The sequence below is a fragment of the Geotrypetes seraphini genome, chromosome 15 (assembly GCF_902459505.1).
Source record: "Geotrypetes seraphini chromosome 15, aGeoSer1.1, whole genome shotgun sequence".
NCBI classification, from domain to species: domain Eukaryota; kingdom Metazoa; phylum Chordata; class Amphibia; order Gymnophiona; family Dermophiidae; genus Geotrypetes; species Geotrypetes seraphini.
In genome coordinates this window covers 68,154,938-68,176,009 of record NC_047098.1, presented here as the reverse complement: position 1 = coordinate 68,176,009, position 21,072 = coordinate 68,154,938, and the positions used below count along the sequence as shown (strand labels likewise).

Below are 21,072 nucleotides of genomic sequence, written 5' to 3'. Positions count from 1 at the left end.
TGAGGGCGGGAGGAGGGGAGTAGCCAGAATGTTCCCTGCTGCCGGGTTGGCAGCCACGGATCACACACCACAGCGGCAGGGAACACGAAATCCTAAGTGCGCATGTGCGCTTAGGCTTTTATTATATAGGATTGATTGTATAGCTACACTGTGTACACACCCCTGGTGCTTAGGCCCGCCCACCCTGTCCACTTCCGCATACAGTTCAAACTCTTCTTACTGACCTACATATGTACCCACTTTGCGGCTTCTCAATATCTCTCCTCTCTTATCTCTTCCTATACCTCAGCCTGGGAACTCCATTCTTCGGGTAAGTCTCTATCTGTACCTTTCTCCAGACTCCGCTTTGTCTGTATTGCTACACCATATGCCTGGATCATCCTACCTGAATCAGTATTCCAGGGCTCCGTCTCTGGCGGTATTCAAATCCAGGCTCTAAGCCCACTTTTTTGAAGCCGTATTTAGGTCATAATGCTTCCAACTTGTAATACATTATATCTGTTTCTCGTTCCGTCTGTAACCCCCCTACCCTGTCTACCTCTTGAAAGGAAGCTCTAGGATGAGGGCATAGGATAAGAGGTGATAGGCTCAGGAGTAAAGGGTGGTAGATGTGTGGAACAGTCTCTCGGTAGAGGTGGTGGAGACATTGAAATAAGCCTGGGATAGTCATGTGAGATCTCTTAGAGAGAGGAAGAGATAATGGTTACTACGGAAGGGCGGATTGGATGGGCCACTTGGCCTTTATCTGCCATCATGTTTCTATGTTTCATCGCTTTGTATGTCCCTTCATGAACATCATATATTGAGCCGTCCTGTGCATCTGTCATAATTTAGATTGTAAGCTCTTTTGAGTAGGGACTGTCTCTTGCATGTTTAATATACAGCAAGTAGTGCTAAAGAAATAATAAATTGTTGTAGTAGTGAGATGTTCCTATGTTCAAAAATAAGCTGAAGTATAGCTGAAAGATAAATGGTCAAATTATCCATTCATTTGTTTGGTTGGTATCTGACACACCACCATTCCAAATTAGCGGTAACAACATGGCGGTTATCCCTATGCAGTTGCTATACTATGGATTATCTGTCTCCTAGGCAGTAGCAGAAATTAGCCAAAGAACCAATGGAAATTGTTTGGTGCTCAACTGAAGATATACATTTTATTGCTATTTTTGATGATTTTAGGATGCTCGAGAAATGAATCAAGATCTTCAGGATCAGCTGGATGAAGCACAGCTTGGAGCTCTGAACCCTAAGAAAAAAGGAAACTCCCTCTTCGCAGAGGTACTGTATGTATTTTTGAATAAAATAATTCTAAAATCAAGTTTCAAGTTTATTAAGGTTTGTTATACATGCAATTTCGGATACTTCAATGCATATAACATTTTAAAAATAGGGGACAAAACAAAACAGTTTTATACAATTAAATACATAGTATATATGTACAAATAAATAACTGGTACAGAAGGTCAGGGGGATAGACTACAATCTTTAAAGAAAGTGAAGAAACATTTAGGGAAAACACATCTGGTGGGTAACAAGAAAAGAAAGAAGAGAAGTTTGTGACCTATGCGTAGGTCTAATTAAAATTTAAGTTTTAGATCATGAGATTTAATGATTGATAAGTTATACTATCTATATCTCAAATGCATCCTTATAAAATAAACTTTTCAAAGAACTTTTAAATTTTTCTAAAGAGGATTTATTGCAAAAGTAAATTGGTAAATTGTTCCAGAGCTGGGGTGCTATAACCGAGAAAATAGTAGATCTCTGGTCCCTATTACTTTTAGAGAAGGGATAGTCAATAAATGCTGTTCTATTGATCTAAGTGCCCTGAATGGAGAATACGGTATCAAGAGACGATCCAAGAATATTGGAGCATTAGATTGTTGAATTTTAAATGTTAACAATACAATTTTAAAAGTTATTCTATGTGTAATTGGTAACCAGTTTGTAGAAATGGTGTGACGTGGTCATATTTTTTTGAATTAGTAATCATTTTTATTGCTGTATTTTGTATTATTTGCAATCTTCTTATTTCTTTTTATTTAGTCATTTATTTAGCCCATCCTCCCAAAGGAGCCCAGAACGGGTTACAGGAGTACATTCATAGTATGGGTAGGACAAACTTTAGCGAGACATAGATTCTTCAGCATTTACAGCATGGACAAGGGGTTTAGATTATAGCAATTACAGTATAGACATAACATACAGACTTAGTGGACATAGGGTGGTTTAAATTGCAGCATTTCCAGTGTAGATAGACTAGTAAGTGAAATAGCTTTCTTTGCAGGTGGGTGCAACTTTGTTGTCAGGTTATTTTTGCGGTAGCATGTGTGTTTTAGTGAGATTTTCTCTTCTTATTCTGTCCTAGGCTTTTCTCAACATTTTAGAGTTTTCTAGTGGGGAAAAGAGGGCTGGTTTTCTCTAATTTCTTTCTAAAGTTAACAGCTTTATTATGGGGTTTAAAAAAAATAAATACATTTTGATATATTAGGTTAGATTTTCTGAAATAGGTAGGGAGGGATTGGGGGTTTTCTCTTTTATTTACATTTGTCATATTTATTAAATGTATTACATAATATTTAAATCATTAAATATGAATATAAGTAAGATATATTGTACTTAAAGTGTTCATGAAGAAAATCAAGTGTTTATTTATAAGATTATATGAATTTTTCTGATACACTTGTAGTAATATGCAAAACTGAATAAAGAAATTAAAAAAAAAAAAAAATTTCATATTGAGTTTACAGTTTGTTTTCATTTGCTATACCACTATATAGAAAGGATTGACATAACGGTTTACAGTAGCTATAATTAACAAAAAGTAGAAGAAGAATGCTCTACTAGCCTGGCGGGGCAGCTGGAGTCAATGCAGTGGAACATTTCCCTGTTCCACACGCAGATTTGAAAAGACAGGCAGAGCGCTGGAGTCTCAATGCGTGGATGAGGCGATGGTGCAGGGAGGAGGGTTTTAGATTTATTAGGAACTGGGTGACATACTGGGGAAGGGGGGAGCCTATTCCGCAAAGATGGTCTCCACCTTAAACAAGGTGGAACCAGGCTGCTGGCATCAACATTTCAAAAGGAGATAGAGTAGCATTTAAACTAAAAACTGGGGGAAGGCCAACAGTTGCTCAGAAGAGCATGGTTCGAGACAAGGTATCTTTAAAAGATATCATTATAGAAGGGAAAACAGTATTCTAATAGTGAGATTGCAATACAGGCCACAGTAGACCAAGTTTCCTTAAATTCAGAGCAGGCTGATTTTAAAGGTTGCAATTATCTATGCCAACTGCTGAGCAAATTGTAAATAGATACGACAGACTGTTTGAAATGTCTATATGCAAATGCCAGAAGCCTAAGAAACAATATGTGAGAGTTGGAATATATTGCACTAAATGAAAAGATAGATATAATAGGCATCTCTGAAACCTGGTGTAAGGAAAATAACCAATGGGACACTGTCATACCGGGTGCAAATTATATTGTAGTGATAGGGTGGATCGAATCGGTAGAGGTGTTGCATTATATGTTAAGGAGGGCCTTGAATCAAATGGACTCAAAATTCTACAGGAGCAGAAACTGTGGTTTTCTACCTGGGGTCTAAGAAACACATCTACATACTCTAACAAAGGTTCTAATATGGACCCCCAAAATGAAATAGGACAGCCCATGAATTCATTAAACTTTTTTGCATCAAGGAAGCAGAAGATGCATTTCAGATGTAACCACACAAACCTCCACACAAGCCCAGAGGGAATATGTGTGCAGAACAGAAAGGTCAGACTGTGGTCCCTAAACATCAGCAAATAATGGAGCATGCAGAGGCGCCCCTCCCTCCCCCAACTACCCATAATGCACAAAATCAAACAAGTGCACTCCCACTCAATTGGTAGGACAACACTGGAAATCATTTGGGTTGACTAAGGGTATAGTTAAATATCTTGGCAATGACCACGCGAGGTCAGGCCGATCCTTCCTGTCTGTGGCCTAGGCAGTGGACCCTCCCAATTTGGAACTGTTCCAGGCAATCCTTGATGGGCAACTCCAACTTCAACCAATGTTCCAATATTTTAATCAGGGTTGCCCAAGTCCGGTCCTCGAGATCTACTGGCAGTATTTTCAGGATATCTGCAATGAAATTGCATGAGAGAGATTTGCATTCACTGCCTTCTTGGTATGCAAATCTCTCTCATGCATGTTCATTGTGGATACGTGGATATCCTAAAAACCTGGCCTGCCAGTATATCTCGAGGACCGGACTTGGGCAGCCCTGCTTTAAAGAGCTGCTTATCCAACACTGTTTCAGGAAATCCTACGAAATGCAGATTGTTGAGTCTCAACCTGTTCTCTAGGTCATCCAGCTCATGTGCGTGTAAGGCAAGACGAGTCAAAGAATCTGCACACTGGGTCCCTACCGAAGTTGCCGAGTCCTCCAGGGCAGACACCTGCTCCTCAAGCATTGTGATACTTTGTGCAAATTCAGTCATAAAAGTCTCCAATGTGCTGAGTTGCCCAGAAAGCTTATCCGATCTCGGTTCCAATGTCTCTACCACAGCGGTGGCGAGATGAACAATATGTGCCACGGCCAATTGCAGTATGGGTTGTGTGGCCTCCTCCGCAACGGGTTCATCATATGGCCTCGCTTTCTCCTTTTTCTGTTTTGAGGCAATTCCAGCTGCTTATTTCATTACAAATCTATCCATAAAGCTGTGCACTAAAACAACAAAGAGTCTTAATTGCTGCCAATGTTGAGACAGACATGGGGGAAACCACTGCTTGCCTTGGATCGGTAGCATGGAATGCTGCTACTATTTAGGTTTTTGCCAGGTACTTGTGACTTGGATTGGCCTCCATGAAGATAGGATACTGGACTAAATGGACCACTGATCTGTCCCAGTAAGGCTTTTGTTATGTTCTTATGATGGATGAATTATAATAGAAAATTTTAAAGATGGGGCAGGGAGCTCCCGGAGCCAGGCAGAAAGCAGCCTGTCTCGTTCAGCTCATCACGTGATGTCCCCGGACCCTTTTTTTTTAAAAAAAAGTGTGTCCCGATTGATTGCCAGATGGCTGTAGGACATCTACTACCACCTGCAATCAGGATGCGTGTTTCGAGAATCAGGGCCTTAATGTGCATTTCTTCTTACAGACAAACGAGTTACAATTTGCTATGTTTATAGTACAATGTTTTCATCCTAACTTGACATATATAGAGGATTTAGTTCGACATATATTTAATGTGCATTTCTTCTTAACCTTATATATACAGAGAGAGATACTAGAATCAATAGAGCCTTCAGATTTATACTGAATGAAAGGCTTTTTTGTGAATGAAGATCTGGACAACTGTGGCAGTGATATAACCAATAAACACTCACACAGGTGAAACCTGATTTGATCATTAGTTAGATGATGTCTTAGTTATAAGCCAATGCCATTTTGAAGTATTCATCTTGTAGCGTTGGAAAGGATGATCACGGCAGAAGGATTTTGAGAAGCATATAAAATCTATATTTATAAAAGCTATATTTCAATTGTTATTCAATTGGAAATGTGCAGCCTATGATTGATGTACAAGAAGGGACTTGACGTATGTATTCCTGGTAGATGGACTGTGCATTTTAAGATTCTTCACTACATGGACTTCCTCAAGTGTAGTTTTATCTATTAGTGTGTCCCTGTCAACTTGGTTATATGGGTCACACTTCAAGACCAATGAAAATGTGGCTTTTTGAACATTGCTATAACATTGAGCACAGAAGGGAAGTGGATTCTTTTATACAACATTGTACTAGTAAAAAACATTCAGAGAATTTTGTTGCACTGTGTTGGGACTGCTGTGTTCCATCTCAGCGTTGAGGCAATATTGAGAGGAGATTACATCGGCTAGAACAGAAAAAGATTTTTTTCCTTGATTGCAATATGACCACAGGGTCTCTCTTTGCCTTACTTATCAGGGCATTGGTTTGAAGAGATAGTATAATTACAGGTATAGGGGGGTCTGGATGAACATTTATGATTATTATTAAATTAAAGTACTTTGGAATTCCTTATGTGTTAGTGCTAGTTGCACACAGCAGGTTGGTTCATTGATACACTTATGTTGCAAATTCATGCTAATAATTGTTGTTTTTCATGAGCTACAGAAAAGTATGTTATTTCTGGGGAAGTTCCCCATGCCCCTTCATTCTCTTTTCTCCTGTTACAGTGGAGCTTGATTGCTTTGGTACAGACTGAAGAGGGAGCTGTCCTCCACTGGTGAAGGAGGAGGAGTTGAAAGATGTGATCGACACCCTTCTGCAAGAGGTTCACCAGCATGGATTGATCATTTAATGTATAGACTATTGTGTATATTAACAGAAACAAGATTATCCAGGTAAGAGCCTAATCTTTAATAATAATAATAATAACAGCTTATATACCGCAATACCGTGAAGTTCTATGCGGTTTACAAAGATTAAGCAAAGGTACAAATTGATTGACTTTAAGAGGGGAGGAAGAAAGAGGGTTAATAGGACAGGAACTCCATTTTTGAGGAGAGAGTGATCAATAGAATAAGTTAATCGCTATAGAGGGGAGAGAGAAGAGAGGATCAGTTGTCTAGATACTTTAGGAACAGGTTTGTTTTCAGATGTTTCCTAAATTCCTCATAAGTAGTGGGCGAAAGCAATTGTTCTGGGTCTTTACCCCATGATGCTGCTTGGTGCGAGAGAAGATGTTCATGGTGTTTTCAGTTTACAACCTCTCACTGGGGGGGAAACGAAGTTGGAATGTGAGCTTCTCTTGTGTCTGTTGGCTGAGAAGACGAAAAGGTCAGTTATATATTTAGGGGCAAGTCCGTGTAGTGCTTTGAAGCAGAAGCAGGCAAATTTAAACTTTATGCGCGCCTCCATTGGCAGCCAATGCAGCTGCCGGTAGTAGGGTTTCACGTCAAACTTCCTCAGCCCAAAGATCAGTTTGACTGTTGCTAATGGGAAAATTAATGTGTGATCATTATTGTGAAAATGGAAAGTTCTTATGTTTTTATTAATTTTAGTTCTTGTTTCTTTAATGAATGAATGTTTTAGTTCCTATCTTTGTTTGGAGTTTCTTTCCTAATTCTCTCTTTTTTTTTTTTTTTTTTTTTATAGCATTGTACACCTCTCAGGCCCAAGTGTTAGATTATCAAAAACTGAATAAACATAATCAGCCCAGGCCACTTTGTAAAAGAGCCCTTTAATTACTTGTCAGTGTTCCCATTATGAAAATGAGAAATTCAAATCAGTTTCTTGATCATTAAGGTCAAAAAAATAATTTTATTCTCATTGTTATGTAGGTAGAAGACCGTAGGGAAAAAATGGAGCGTCATCTTAAAAAAATGAAAGCACAATATCAGTCACTCCAAAAGCAGCATGCATTCTCCAGGCAGGAGTGTCAAAGAATGAAGGTATGGATTCATTTCTAATCTTCCTGAAGTCTGAAAAGAAACCAAGGAAAGGCTTCTTTGCAGAAAAAGGACTCAAACATGAACTGAAATTTTTATGTTTAAGCTGACATTTTGCAACACTGCAGAGTCTGGTACAATTTATAAAAGATATCTGCTGGTTTATATCTAGGTATGGAAGCTGGAGACTTTCTACAAGTATGCAGTTCATTCAGTGCATTTTTTGTAGGAAAAGGTACCGGTACTCATACAAGCAACCTTAGGGGTAGGGAAACTATCTATGGCCCTGCCCCTACAGTAGCCACACCCTCTCCCTTCCACCTGAATCATCTCACCTTCTGCCCTCCTGATCTCCCCCTCCCCCCATGCCCATTAATATCTCTCCCTTTCTAGCCCTCCTCTCGGGGTCCAATATCTATGCCTCCTATTCTCTCTCCCTCTGCTACTCCCTCACACTCACCACGGTCTGGCATCTCCTCCCTTTGGCCCTCAACCCCTTTCCCGGAGTCTAACCTTTCTTTGGAGCTTACCAAATGTTAGTGGCAGTAGCGATTCCCAAATGCTGCCTTGGTGCCAGCTCTGGCCTCTTCTTTCTACCACAGCCCTCCTCCCAGACAGCAGGAAGAAAGACAGCCTGAGCGGCAGGAATTGTCGAGAGAAGAAGCTGAAGCCAGCAACAAGGCAGAGTTTGGAAATTGCTACCACCACCAATAATTGGAAAGCCCCAACGAAAGGTTAGATGGGGAAACAGGTTGAGGACTGAAGGTGGGAGATGCAAGACCATGGCCGCTGGGGAAGTGGAGCAAGTAAAAAGATGCTCTACTGGCACAAAAAAAGGCCCGATGCAGTTATTGACTCTCTGGACTTAGGAAGTGTAATTAATAAACCATTAGTCATTTGGACAAGTTGGGAGGTCTAATAGAGATGAATTAAACAATGACTGTATTGTGAAAGATTTTGTGCCAGTGAGAAATGCATTGAATACCTCCTTTTTCCCTGTGCACAAATCTTAACTCTCTTTCCAGTACACCAACTTGCTTGTACGATATCAGAGACATCTGAAACTGTTGGGAGGTGAGAGGAAGGAGAGAGCTGCCTGGAGTTTAAAAAAGGGACAGGAAAACAAAAATGCTTATCCAACATTCACTTGCTAAACCTCATCTGCATAATTACCAAATGTATAGTACTCAAAGAGGAAAACAGAAGGATTGACAGATGTGTAGACAGGATGCTAGGAATTATTAAAAAAGGGATGGTTAACAAGACAGAATGTTATAATGCGACCTCATCTGGAGTATTGCGTTCAATTCTGGTCTCCTTATCTCAAAAAAGATATAGCGGGACTAGAAAAGATTTAAAGAAGAGCAATCTTTCCTTCAGCAATGTTTCAATTGGAAGGAAAGGATAGTGAAAGTCTTAAAATCTAATGGATTACAAGATCCGAGGCAACATGGGTTTACTAAAGATAAATCATGCCAAACAAATCTGATTGAATTCTTTGACTGGATGACCAGAGAACTGGATCAAGGCCCCTTGATTTAAGACCTACAGCGCCCATTTTCCTCTCCTGCCCGGTGCTTCGTAGATATCCAGCTTCCCTACCTCTGAGGGTGACTTGCACTATAATCCCCCTACCCAAAAAGTCATTTCACCCTCCAGATCATCTCCACTCACCCAGACCTGATCATCCAGTTCACAACTCACAATGTGCCTTACAAGCCAAATATCAACAATTCCAGTGATCACTGGTTAAGGGAGGTATGGTGACCTTAGATCTCTCCACAGATGAAAACCAATCTCAAGACACAAATTCTTCATCCCGATTCCCTGAAAACCACAAAGAATCTTCACTAAACACAGGTCTAATCAATGTCCGATTAGTAAACAACAAAATCCCTAACATTCTAGATCTCATATCTGACAACAACTATGATATACTCCTCATCACTGAAACCTGGCTGACAGACGACGACGACGGTGTACAACTGGGACAACTCTGCCTCAACAACTACCAAGCCTAAAGCATCATCATATATAGGCAAAAAAGGTGGAGGAGTTGCAACCATCATCAAAGCAAAGTTTTATCCTCGAGTCATAGACCAATCCATCTTTGAAGGCCTGGAATGCCTGACCTTCACCATCGGCTCAAAACAAAAAGAGCAATTTTGTCTTCATCTACAGAGCCCCACATTCCCTGATGAGCACTCTAGAAAGCTTACTGGTTCTCATAAGGAAATTGATCATCTCTCATCAGTGCATATGGACACTAGAAGACTTCAACTTTCCTTAATTTCCCAAACCTCACAGGCCAATCATTAGAATTCATCAACATGTCCGAACTTGGCTTCACCTAGATTGTCAATCTGCCCACCCTTGGTTCTGGTAACATCCTGGATCTCAGCTTTGTAATGAACAGCATACCCACTAATGACCACCAAAACAAATCCATCATACCAGTACCATGGTCCGACCACCATCTCATTTCTTTCAACAGCACCATAGCCCTAAAGAAAGTCATTCCCCAACCCTCTAGCACAGGGGTGCCCAATACGTCGATTGCGAGTGACCGTTAGATCGGGAAGGCAACGCGAGTCAATCACAGAGCCCATCCCGGGCTCCGTGATAGACTCATGTTGCCATCCTGATCTACCGGACCGATCAGCCTTCCTCTCCCCGACGTCCCCCACTGCCGCCCCAAGCTCTCCCTGCAGAAGCGTCGGACCAACCAGCATTCCTCTCCCCGACATCAGAGGGGAAGTTCTGAGCCAGCCAATCGCTGCCTGGCTGGCCTGGAACTTCCTCTCCGACGTCAGAATTGACATCGGGGAGCAGAATGCTGGTCAGCGTGACGCTTCTGCAGGGAGAACTTGGGGCGGCGGTGGCTTGGAGGCCTGTTCCCTGATTGTGGCAGCGGCAAACCTAGTGGCTTGGGGGAGGGCAGGGAGAAAGAAAGAAAGGGGGCAGGCAGGGAGACAGAAAGAAGGGGGGACAGGGAGACAAAGAAAGAAAGGAAACAGAAAGGGGAAACAGATAGAAAGTAAGGGGGCATGGAGAGAGAAAGAAAGGGAGGCAGGGAGACTGAAAGAAAAAGTTGGAGGAGAGAATGAGGTCTGGAGGAGAGGAAGCATACAGGAGGCTGAAAGAAGGGAAGAAATATTGGATGCACAGTTAGAACAAGAAAGTGCAACCAGAGTCTTTCATGAAATCACCAGACAACAAAGGTAGGAAAAATGATTTTATTTTAAATTTAGTGATCAAAATGTGTCCATTTTGAGAATTTATATCTGCTGTCTATATTTTGCACTATGGCTCCCTTTTACTAAACCGCAATAGCAGTTTTTAGCGCAGGGAGCCTATGAGCGTTGAGAGAGTGCAGGGCATTCAGAACAGCTCACTGCGCTAAAAACTGCTATCATGGTTTAGTAAAAAGGGAGGGGGTATATTTGTCTATTTTTGTATAGGTGTTACTGAGGTGGCATTGCATAGAGTAGTCTGCCTTGACCTCTTTGAAAAAAACCCCGGAATATGAATGATGATTAACATTTTCTCTGCCTTTCAGTGTGCTTTGTGCTTTGTTTTGGTTTTATTTTATTGTTGGTAGATCATTTTGACTTGGTCATTTTAAAAATAGCTCTCAAGCCCAAAAAGTGTGGGCACCCCTGCTCTAGCATCTCTGAGCCTGCCTTAGACCCCTCCACAGTGAACCTCCCTACCTTTGAGACAGGCCTAACTATTCTCACAAAGCAACTGGAGAAGTCCCAGCAATCCTTATCAGCCCTGACAGTCACCTGGCAGTACAGAATCCGTGATCTCTGTGAAAACTTAGCATCAACTAAGCAACACAGAGTACGTCCTAACAATTCCTCGTGTCCTTGGTTCAACCAAGAACTAAGGGTCCTGAAGAGAAACACAAGGAAAGGAGAAAGAAATTGGTGCAAAAACAAACTACCTTCTGACAGAGACTTGGACAACACTGTCAGACATGTTCAAACAAGCAATAACAAGAGCTCAAGAAAAATACTACTCCCAACTAATCACAAAATTCCCCAACCGATCCAAGGGCATCTTCTCTTCAACCATGAACAACTTCTCAACAGCCCAAAGTCCCACTCGCAATCGGGATGCAGAAACCTTCACCGCCTCTTTCCAAGAGAAGATTGAAAAAAATTTGAAACAACCTCAATGTATCTACATCTTCCTGCAGATCCTCACCGGATTCTCCGCCAAAACAACAAAACCTGTCAGCATCCCTCAACCACTTCAGTGAAAGCAGTAAAGATACTACTTTTCATGAACCTGAACACTCCTGGTCTCAAACTTTAACAGACCAAGCCTTGGCGCACCATAACTCGGAGCACCTGAGCCTACCTATCTCCTGTCCACTAAAGATATATAGATACCCATTATAAGGCTCTAGTGCTTGTATTCTCTTAGATTCTGCAAAGCATGTGTTTCTTAGTTTCCCCATAGCGTACATGTTACGAATCGGTCTCATATCTCTGTAAGTTGTACATTATTGATCCTATAGCTTTTGTGTCTCTGATCCTCAGAATGTATCCTTGTAAGCCATTCTGGGCTCTTGGGAAGGACAGGCTATAAAACTAAGTAAATAAATAAATGTACAGCCCTGTGTACACCTTTCAGCGCTATATAAAGTGATAAGTAGTAGTATTATATCAAGAGGAACCAAATTCCATAGATTCTGGACAGAAGAAATAATTCAATGACTGTGATCCTGTATCTAAAAACTTGAAATTCTGTTTTTTTCATTATAGGTCCAGATTGCAAGCTTACTGAGAATGAAAAGTTCTCAAGCTAATCGTGAGCAACTGGAGCGCTTGCAATTCATGGTGGCACAAAAGAACAGTGAAATAGAAGATCTTATATTGCAAGTGCGGCAGCTGGAAAAATGTAAGGTCAGTAGTTTACAAGTGTTTCTATTGTATGCCTCAATATGAAGCACTAAAAACCAATTTATTTAAAGTCAAACCTCAGTTTGCGAGTGTTTTGCAAGACGAGCAAAACATTCCCGCAAATCGTGCCTCGCAAACCGAGCATTGACTCGATTCGCGAGCCCCACCCACCCAAACACAATCCCTTGCCCGAAGATCCTCCCTCTTGCCTGGGCTGGGCCTTGAGCATCTGCAATTGCTCAAGGACTTCTGGTTCTCGCTCTCTCCGAGATTCTCCTGCGACAAGCAATATACCTATCGCACAACAGGGTGACGACATTCTAAGAGCAGCAAAGTAAATGCTAATATTACTCAGCATCTTTAACAAAAGTTGATGATTTACAATGTCAAAAGCATTAAAGAGACTGAATTAAAGAATTCTGACCTGTTGACCCTTACAAAAGAAATCCTTAAGCTCATTCGGTAACATTCCTAATAGGGCTTCATTTTAGTATATGAGAAGCTTTCAGTTTATAAAAGCCACATAAATGCCTATGGGCTTTTATAAATTAGGCACCCGGAACCAGCCCCTGTTGTACAAAAATACCAAGAGATATACTCAAACCTGCTCCATATCTCTGCCTTTGCTCCATCCAGATTATACCATAGATTGCATATGCACACAGTCTTTTTACATTTTTATACAGCTGTACAATTTTATTTTTAAAAAACACCCTTGATCTAGGCATGATATCAGGGGCCCTCTGCATGGTAGAACATAAGAATTGCTGCTGCTGGGTCAGACACCAGTGGTCCATCGTGCCCAGCAGTCCGCTCACCTGGTGGCCCCCAGGTCAAAGACCAGTGCCTTAACTGAGACTAGCCCTACCTGCGTATGTTCTGGTTCAGCAGGAACTTGTCTAACTTTGTCTTGAATCCCTGGAGGGTGTTTTCCCTATAACAGCCTCCGAAAGAGCATTCCAGTTTTCTACCACTCTCTGGGTGAAGAAGAACTTCCTTACATTTGTACGGAATCTATCCCCTTTTAACTTTAGGGAGTATCCTGTAATGAAAGTTCTATTCTCAGAACACTATTCTATTACAGAACAATTAAATACAGATATGAATCACAGCAAAATCATATGGAAAGAAATAACAGAGATAAAAAAAAATCTTGAAGACAGCCGGAATCGTGAAAGACGGAATAATTTAAGAATAATCGGATTACCTGAAGGAGTGGAAAAGAATGATCCGATTGCATTTCTTGAAAAATTTCTACCTAAAATACTACCACTGAAATTTAAAACTGAACTGGAAATTGAAAGAGCTCATAGGATTCCAACACAAAGAAATAACACTCAAACAGGTCCAAGAACTTTAATTTTCAAACTTTTAAGACATCAACAAGCAATTGAAATATGCCAAATAGCCAAGGATATCAAAAATCTTAAATGCCAAGATTCAAAAATATACATTGTCCCGGACTTTGCAAAAGAAACAGCAACAAAAAGAAAACAATTCTTAGACATGAGACCACAACTAAGATCTCTAGGAGCTAGATTTGGTCTCCTTTACCCGGCGATTATGAAGGTTACCATTGCTAACAAAACGCAAAACTTTACGGATCCAAAAAAACTACAGGAATTTATGAATCAACTGGAACAACCTATGACAATCTAAAAATCATTTAATGGGTTCATACTAAAGACTATTGACCAATTTGTGAAAACTTTAACTTATATGATAATATTATATATGAATTTCAATAAAAGAACATCGGTTAAAGATTAGATCGGAACGGAAAGCAATGGAAAAAGAACACACAAGGATCGAATTAAAGACTTAAACAACTTGCAACATTCTCCATGGAAAACAAGAAAATTGAAAAAAAAAAACACAAAAATTCTAGAATTCTACACAGAATAAATAGAATAAACCTACTGGCAGGAATGAAAATGAATTGAAACACATCTCCGAACTCAAATGATGACGAAGAAAGTTTTTTCAACAAACTTAAAGATGTACTGATTGGTTGAGAAATTTCGAAGGCGGAGTAATGGTGAGAAGGAGAATCATCCTTCAATCACAGAGAAGATTATAAAAAAAAAAAAAAAAAAGACGAAGTGATTGGTTTGTTATATTTCCTGTTGAAGGCGGTACTTCAGGTTTAATTTTGCGTTTCAAATACATTAAAATGTGTTTCAAATACGATATATATGAAAAGAATATATCTGAAACGCAAAAATTGCCTGAAAAGTTTTTGAAATATATATATCTCAAATTTCATGTTTCATCTTTATAGATAATTGCTCTTTTATTTATTAAGTTGAATTTTAATACCCACAATTTATTCAACCTGGCAATCCTCTACGGGAGATATAAAGAGAGTTTTTGGCACAGGACTTCACTCTCGTCTGCACAGGCCTCAGGTACTTTAAAATCATAGGTGTCTGGAGAGTATGCTATTAAGACAGAGCTTACAACAATGGGGCAAAGACGGGATAAGGAAATTTAGTTCCTGAAGGAAAGGAACAGATTCGTCTCCATGTCATTCTCTAGTTTGAATTAGAGTCTAGGCTCATGAATAGAACACTGATGGGATTATTAGCTTCTCTTAATTGATAACTCTCTCGTGAAACATAGGAAAATAGTGAGCATAAGAGATGAGGGAATTCCTGTGCTGAAGACTCTTGTTACAGTTATGAGGAAAGAGGCTAAATTCGAATGCTTTTAACATGATAAACTTATTATACCCAGGTATAAAAGCTTTTTAAAGCAAAAATAATTTACCACCTGAAAAGAAATGAATTGTAAATGAATGTTCTCAGATATAAGTAATGTAATATAATCATTCTTATGGATTTAAAGACATACAAATATAGAAAATAATCTTTCAATATATAAGAATGAAAAACTTTTTACTTATTCTTATAATTAATAATAAAATAAGAGAAAATATACAGAAATAGAGAAAAGATGGTAGTACTTTAGATAATTATTAATAGCTTGTGGGAGTTATCTAAATCTAACCTCAACCTGCGTATCCAAGTTTTCATAATTAATAAGGGGGGGAAGGGAGGGATAAGAGGGATGGGAGGGAATAAAAGGGAAATATATAAGGTAATCATGGGAGTAAGGGAAAAAAGAGAAATGAAATACTTAAAACATTGGGAAAATATACATAATTTAATACCTGAAAATTTAAAAATAAATGGACATTAAAATTATGTCTTTAAATGTTAACGGTCTAAATCATATGATAAAAAGGAAAAAAGCACTATCATTTTTAAAAAGGCAAGATGCAGATATATGCCTTATACAAGAGACCCACCTCTCACATATAGAATCTAATAAGCTAGAAGGAGGCTGGGTCAAACAGTGTTTTTTCTCACCAGCTATAGGGAAAAAAGCAGGTGTTGCTATTTTAATTAATAAAAAATGCTCTGCTTCATTTAAACTAAAAGCTTCAGATATTCATGGAAGATGGATAATGGTGGAAATGAATATGGGAAATACTACCATGACGTTAATTAATATATACGCCCCTAATTCGAACCAAAATGAATTCTTTAAAACTCTTCAACAACTAATCATACCACTGGCTACTTCAAATCTTATAGTAGCAGGGGACTTCAACGCTGTAATGGATCCTTTATTAGATAAAAACCCAAGTAGAGTTATGAAATCTATGGGACTAGATAATTTGATTCAATCTTGTGATTTAATAGATATATGGAGAATACTTCATTTTGATGGTCGGGAATTTTCTTTCTGTTCTCATGTTCACAATTCCTTTTCAAGAATAGATTATATCTTTATTTCAAATCATCTTGCACATCAAGTGACACAAGCAGCCATTGATCCAATTATTCTATCTGACCATGGTGGAGTGTGGATCAAAATTAAAACTACAGATCAAAATAATAACAGACCAATTTGGAAAATGGATAATACACTGTTGGTTGACCAAAACTTTTGTGAAAATCTTCTAACAAAAATGAAAGAATTTTTTCAAATAAATGATAATGATGATATTAACAGAGAAACTTTATGGGATGCTTTTAAGGCATCAATTAGAGGACAAATAATTTCTTATTCGGCTTTTCTAAAAAAACAAATTAAAAAACAATTTTTAATCTTAGAAAAAGAGATTAAAAATTTAGAATCAAAACTTATAGAAAAATGGGAATATTCTATTCAACAAGAATTATTAAAATTAAAAGGTAAATATAATGAGATCTCATCTAAAATGATTAGGAAAGATTTATTTTCTCAACAAACATTGTACTATGGTAATTCAAACAAATCAGGAAGAATATTGGCAAACTATCTTAAAGCGAAAAAAAGAAAAACAAAATTAATAGCAATAAAAGATGAAAATGGAAATACATATACACAAATTGAACCTATTTTAAAACAATTCTTAAAATTTTATAAATCTCTTTATTCTTCCGAAAATTATCTAAATAAAGAAAAAGATGGTTTTGAATTTTTAAAAATGTTAGAGGGTCCAAAAATTCCTGAACATATAAAACGAAGTTTGGAAGAACCAATATCACTAAAAGAATTAGGAACAGCTTTGAAGTCCCTTAGAGTTGGATCCGCTCCAGGTGGTGATGGATATACAGTGGAATTTTATAAAACATTTCAAAATTTTTTATTACCCTATTTATTAAATCTTTATCAATATCAGCTCAATAAAGGTTGTATTAAAGGCACTATAGCAGAATCTTTGACTATTGTTTTGCCAAAGTCCAATAAAGATCCCACTTTGGTCTCAAACTATAGACCAATATCTTTAATAAATGTAGATGGAAAATTATTAGCAAAAATACTTGCGCTAAGATTAGCTAAAGCTCTCCCCCATATAATAGGTATGCATCAAACAGGATTCGTTGCTCAAAGACATTCATCTCACAATACCAGATTAACATTCCATATGTTATATTTAACAAAGAAAATGAATGAACCTACTTTTGCAATTTCATTAGACGCAGAAAAGGCCTTTGATAGAGTAGAATGGCCTTTTATGTATCAAGCAATGGAATGGTTTGGTATAGGTCCTGGATTTATACAAATGATACAAACAATGTATAGCTCCCCTTCTGCTAGATTATATATTAATAATACGTTTTCAGAAAAATTTAATCTACAGAGAGGAGTTAGACAAGGATGTCCCTTATCCCCTTTGCTGTTTGATATTGTTTTAGAACCCTTAATATTAGCCATCCAACAAGCTAAGGAGATACAGGGTATACCTCATTCAGATAGAGAATATAAGATATCTGCTTATGCAGATGATTTATTACTATATCTAAAGAATCCAGAATCCACCATTCCACATCTACTTGAATTGATAGAGAAATTTGGAAATTTTTCAGGATATAAAATTAATTGGAATAAATCAGAGATTCTTCCACTAAATATATATTGTACAAAAGGATTATTTAATACATTCCCTTTTGTTTGGAAGGAAGAATATATTAAATATCTTGGAATTTTGATAACAAAAACAGTAGATGAAACAATGAAAATTAATGAAAAATGCTTATTACAAAAAATAATAGAAATGTGTGAGCAATGGAATCCTTTGCATTTATCCTGGTGGGGAAGAGTACAAACTGTAAAAATGATTATTTTACCGGTAGTATGTTACCAAATGGGGATGATACCAGTTTTTTTTCAAGATTCGTTTTATACAAAAATAAATAGGACTTTGACAAAATTTATATGGCTTAATAAAAAACCAAGAATTGCTCTAGCGTCGTTACAAAGACCAATTAAGGAGGGAGGGGTAAATTTTCCCAACTTTTATAGGTATCATCAAGCCTATATCTTACGTCATGGTATGTATTGGATCCTCCCAGAACCCACAGATAATATTCCAGACTGGTTTTGGCTAGAATGGAGGCTTATGTTTCCATTACGTCTTAATCATGTAATTAGTATCAAAATGCCAAGGTTATACAAAGATCATAAAATATTAATGGATACCTGTAAAACTCTAAAATACATAAGTAATCTTACTCAAATTCCAATTAGTAAATCAACCAACCAAACTATATGGCTAAACCCCAAGATCAAAATTGGCGGTTTTAAAGTCATCTGGAAACATTGGATGATAGCAGGCATTCGCACTTTGGATGATGTAATTAAAAATGATAAATTGCTGGAGTTTTCACAATTGCAACAAAAATTTGGTCTCAATAAAACACAATATTTTAAATGGTTGCAATTGAAGCAATCTATTCAGAAAGGGTTCCCTGAATGGAAAGATCTCGCTAAATATCACAGTTTGGAATTCTTATGTTTCCAGATGGACTCAATAAGTCACAAAGCCGCACAGTGGTATAAATTAATATCCGGATATATAAATAAAAAACCAAAAAATGGTCTTAGAGACATTTGGAGCATTGAGATAAAACACCAAATTAGTGCATCTCAATGGCCACGACTTTGGTCTTGGAGGCTAAAATGTACGGTGTCAGCATCTATGAGACAAACTTGGTTTTTTCTTCTTCATAGAGCTTTTTTGACCCCTACTCGTTTACAAAAAATAGATAGTTCAAGATCTAATAGATGCTGGCACTGTCATATTGAAATTGGGACATTAGATCATCTTTTATTCTTTTGTCCATTTATCCTATCATTCTGGAAATCAATTTGGCCCCAAATTAACAGAATGTTAGAAAATCCGGTAGCCTTGACATATGATACTATATTATTTGGAACAACCATGAGAGCAAAAAGCCAAATTTCATCCAGTAATAACAAACTTTTATTTATTTTAACTGGAATTGCAATACAACAAATTACATCCAATTGGAAACAACATGATAGATTGAATTATATGTTCTGGTGGAATTCGGTATGCCACATATACAAAATGGAACTCGCTATTGCAACACACAAAGGATACATGAATAAATTTAAAAAAATATGGGGACCATTAACCGATTTTTGTAAAGAAGGATAATTTTTCCTATAAATAAAACTTGGAAATATCTGAAGACCGTTAACATAATTTCTCTAATGAACTTTTCCCATGATAAGATAATTGTAAAGAGGGGAATGGGGTGGGCTTTCAATTTTGAGTATTACATACTAAATTAATATTTAAAGAATGTACAATAAAATTGATTTATGTATTATTGGTTGGGAAGGAGGGTGGGACAGGGGATTATTATAGTAATGTTAAATTTGATATTAATATATGAGTTAGTCAAGTGTGTATTTAAGTTTCTATTGAGTTTATTTGTAACACTTGTTGTAACACAAAAAAAATGAATAAAGATTTAAAACAAAAAGAAAAAAAAAAAAAAAAAAAAGAAAGTTCTATTCTCACTTATGCAAGTGTAATAAATATAATGTTATGTCTTTCAATACATTCAAATTAGAATTACTCCAACTTTTTTGTACCCATCCCTCTCAGAAATCTTGCTAAATGTGTTGATTACTGGCTAATTTGTTTTGTTATTCTTTAAAGCAGAGCCAGGAACCTGGGAATTTCCTCAGCTGTCCAAGTAATGATGAAACCTACTATGTGGATTTACTTAAAATGAAGCTTGAGCAATCCATGTAAGTTCAAATAAAATCTATGTTTTTGCTGAAGGTTTGCACCGAGGAGTATAAGTTATAATTTTATCTAACTGTATGTATGTTCATAGATTTCTCTGTGCAAAGCCAGATTTACAAGGCAGAAGTATGCATTTATTTCATTTTTCAAAATTACCCTATGTGCCTGCCATTTGATATGTACACACTTTTTTTTTTTTGGAGGGGGGGGGTCATTTTGAAAGGTCACTTTGGGCAGCCAAAAAACCTAGAGACTTGAAGAAAGCACAGAGAGTTTATTAGCATATGTATGCGACTCCTGAGCTCCAAGCTGGCTTCAGAAGTGCCGAAAACAGGACGTTACAGAGATATTTATTCATTCTTCTGGCTATACAACTGAATTCTAGAAAAAATTGTTCACGTGTTACTTATCTTAACAATCATTGGTCCTCAGCTCACACTAGCAGGTCACTAGCAAGTCACTTATCTAGGCTGTTTTGAGTATTGTTTGCGTGATTGTTCCCCCTGAAAGTTGTAAAGCTTTGAAGTATGATTAAGCGATTAATCAAATTCTAAATAAAACTTGGATGTACATTTATAGACATTACCTGGTGAAGGCTGAACAGAGTTGGGACACAGTTGTATGATTTGTTCTTTGTAAACTACTTGCATATCAACCCAAACTTAGGCCAAGTCATTTGTACCTGCTCGGAGCTGGTATAAACAAACTTGATGGGCTATAGTTAGGACCCAAAGTGGTGAAGTTTACAGTGAACTGGCAAGATTCAAGGTGAACAAAGCCATGGGACCAGACAATTTGCACCCAAGAGTGCTCAGAGAATTGAGCGATGTCCTGGCGAAACCGTTGGCTGAGCTATTCAATCTCTCCCTAAGTAAGGGCAAAGTTCCTCTGGACTGGAAATTAGCTATTATCCCAGGACGGAATGGGCAAATGAGTTCCCGTGGGGGGCAGGGAAAATTTGTCTCCATATTACTCTCTACCTGTGACCATGCTGAAGTCCCTTAGGGTATCCTGTGCCTCTTTCCATTTCTAATCTTCACTCAGGCATACAATCCTGGTATTGGGACCAAACCTCCAAGGTTCAAGTTCCAGGTCACTTCTGGTATGTACATATGGTACATATTTCACCCATCCCAAAGGCTTTGCCTTTCCTGTCTGGTTCTCTTGATAACTAT

The 21,072-nt window shown here is 37.9% G+C and overlaps 1 protein-coding gene across 5 annotated transcripts in view; it reads left to right on the top strand.

Moving 5' to 3' along the window:
- Window positions 1-21,072, top strand: part of SPDL1 (spindle apparatus coiled-coil protein 1) — a 59,948-nt gene that overhangs the window by 25,623 nt on the left and 13,253 nt on the right. For 4 of the 5 annotated variants that reach the window (XM_033922595.1, XM_033922596.1, XM_033922599.1 and 1 more), the window contains exons 6-9: window positions 1,183-1,281; window positions 7,322-7,432; window positions 12,205-12,345; window positions 19,808-19,899. In XM_033922595.1, coding sequence (XP_033778486.1) covers window positions 1,183-1,281; window positions 7,322-7,432; window positions 12,205-12,345; window positions 19,808-19,899 — 443 coding nt within the window. The remainder of the gene's footprint in view (window positions 1-1,182; window positions 1,282-7,321; window positions 7,433-12,204; window positions 12,346-19,807; window positions 19,900-21,072) is intronic. The other variant, XM_033922597.1, reaches the window with a different exon arrangement.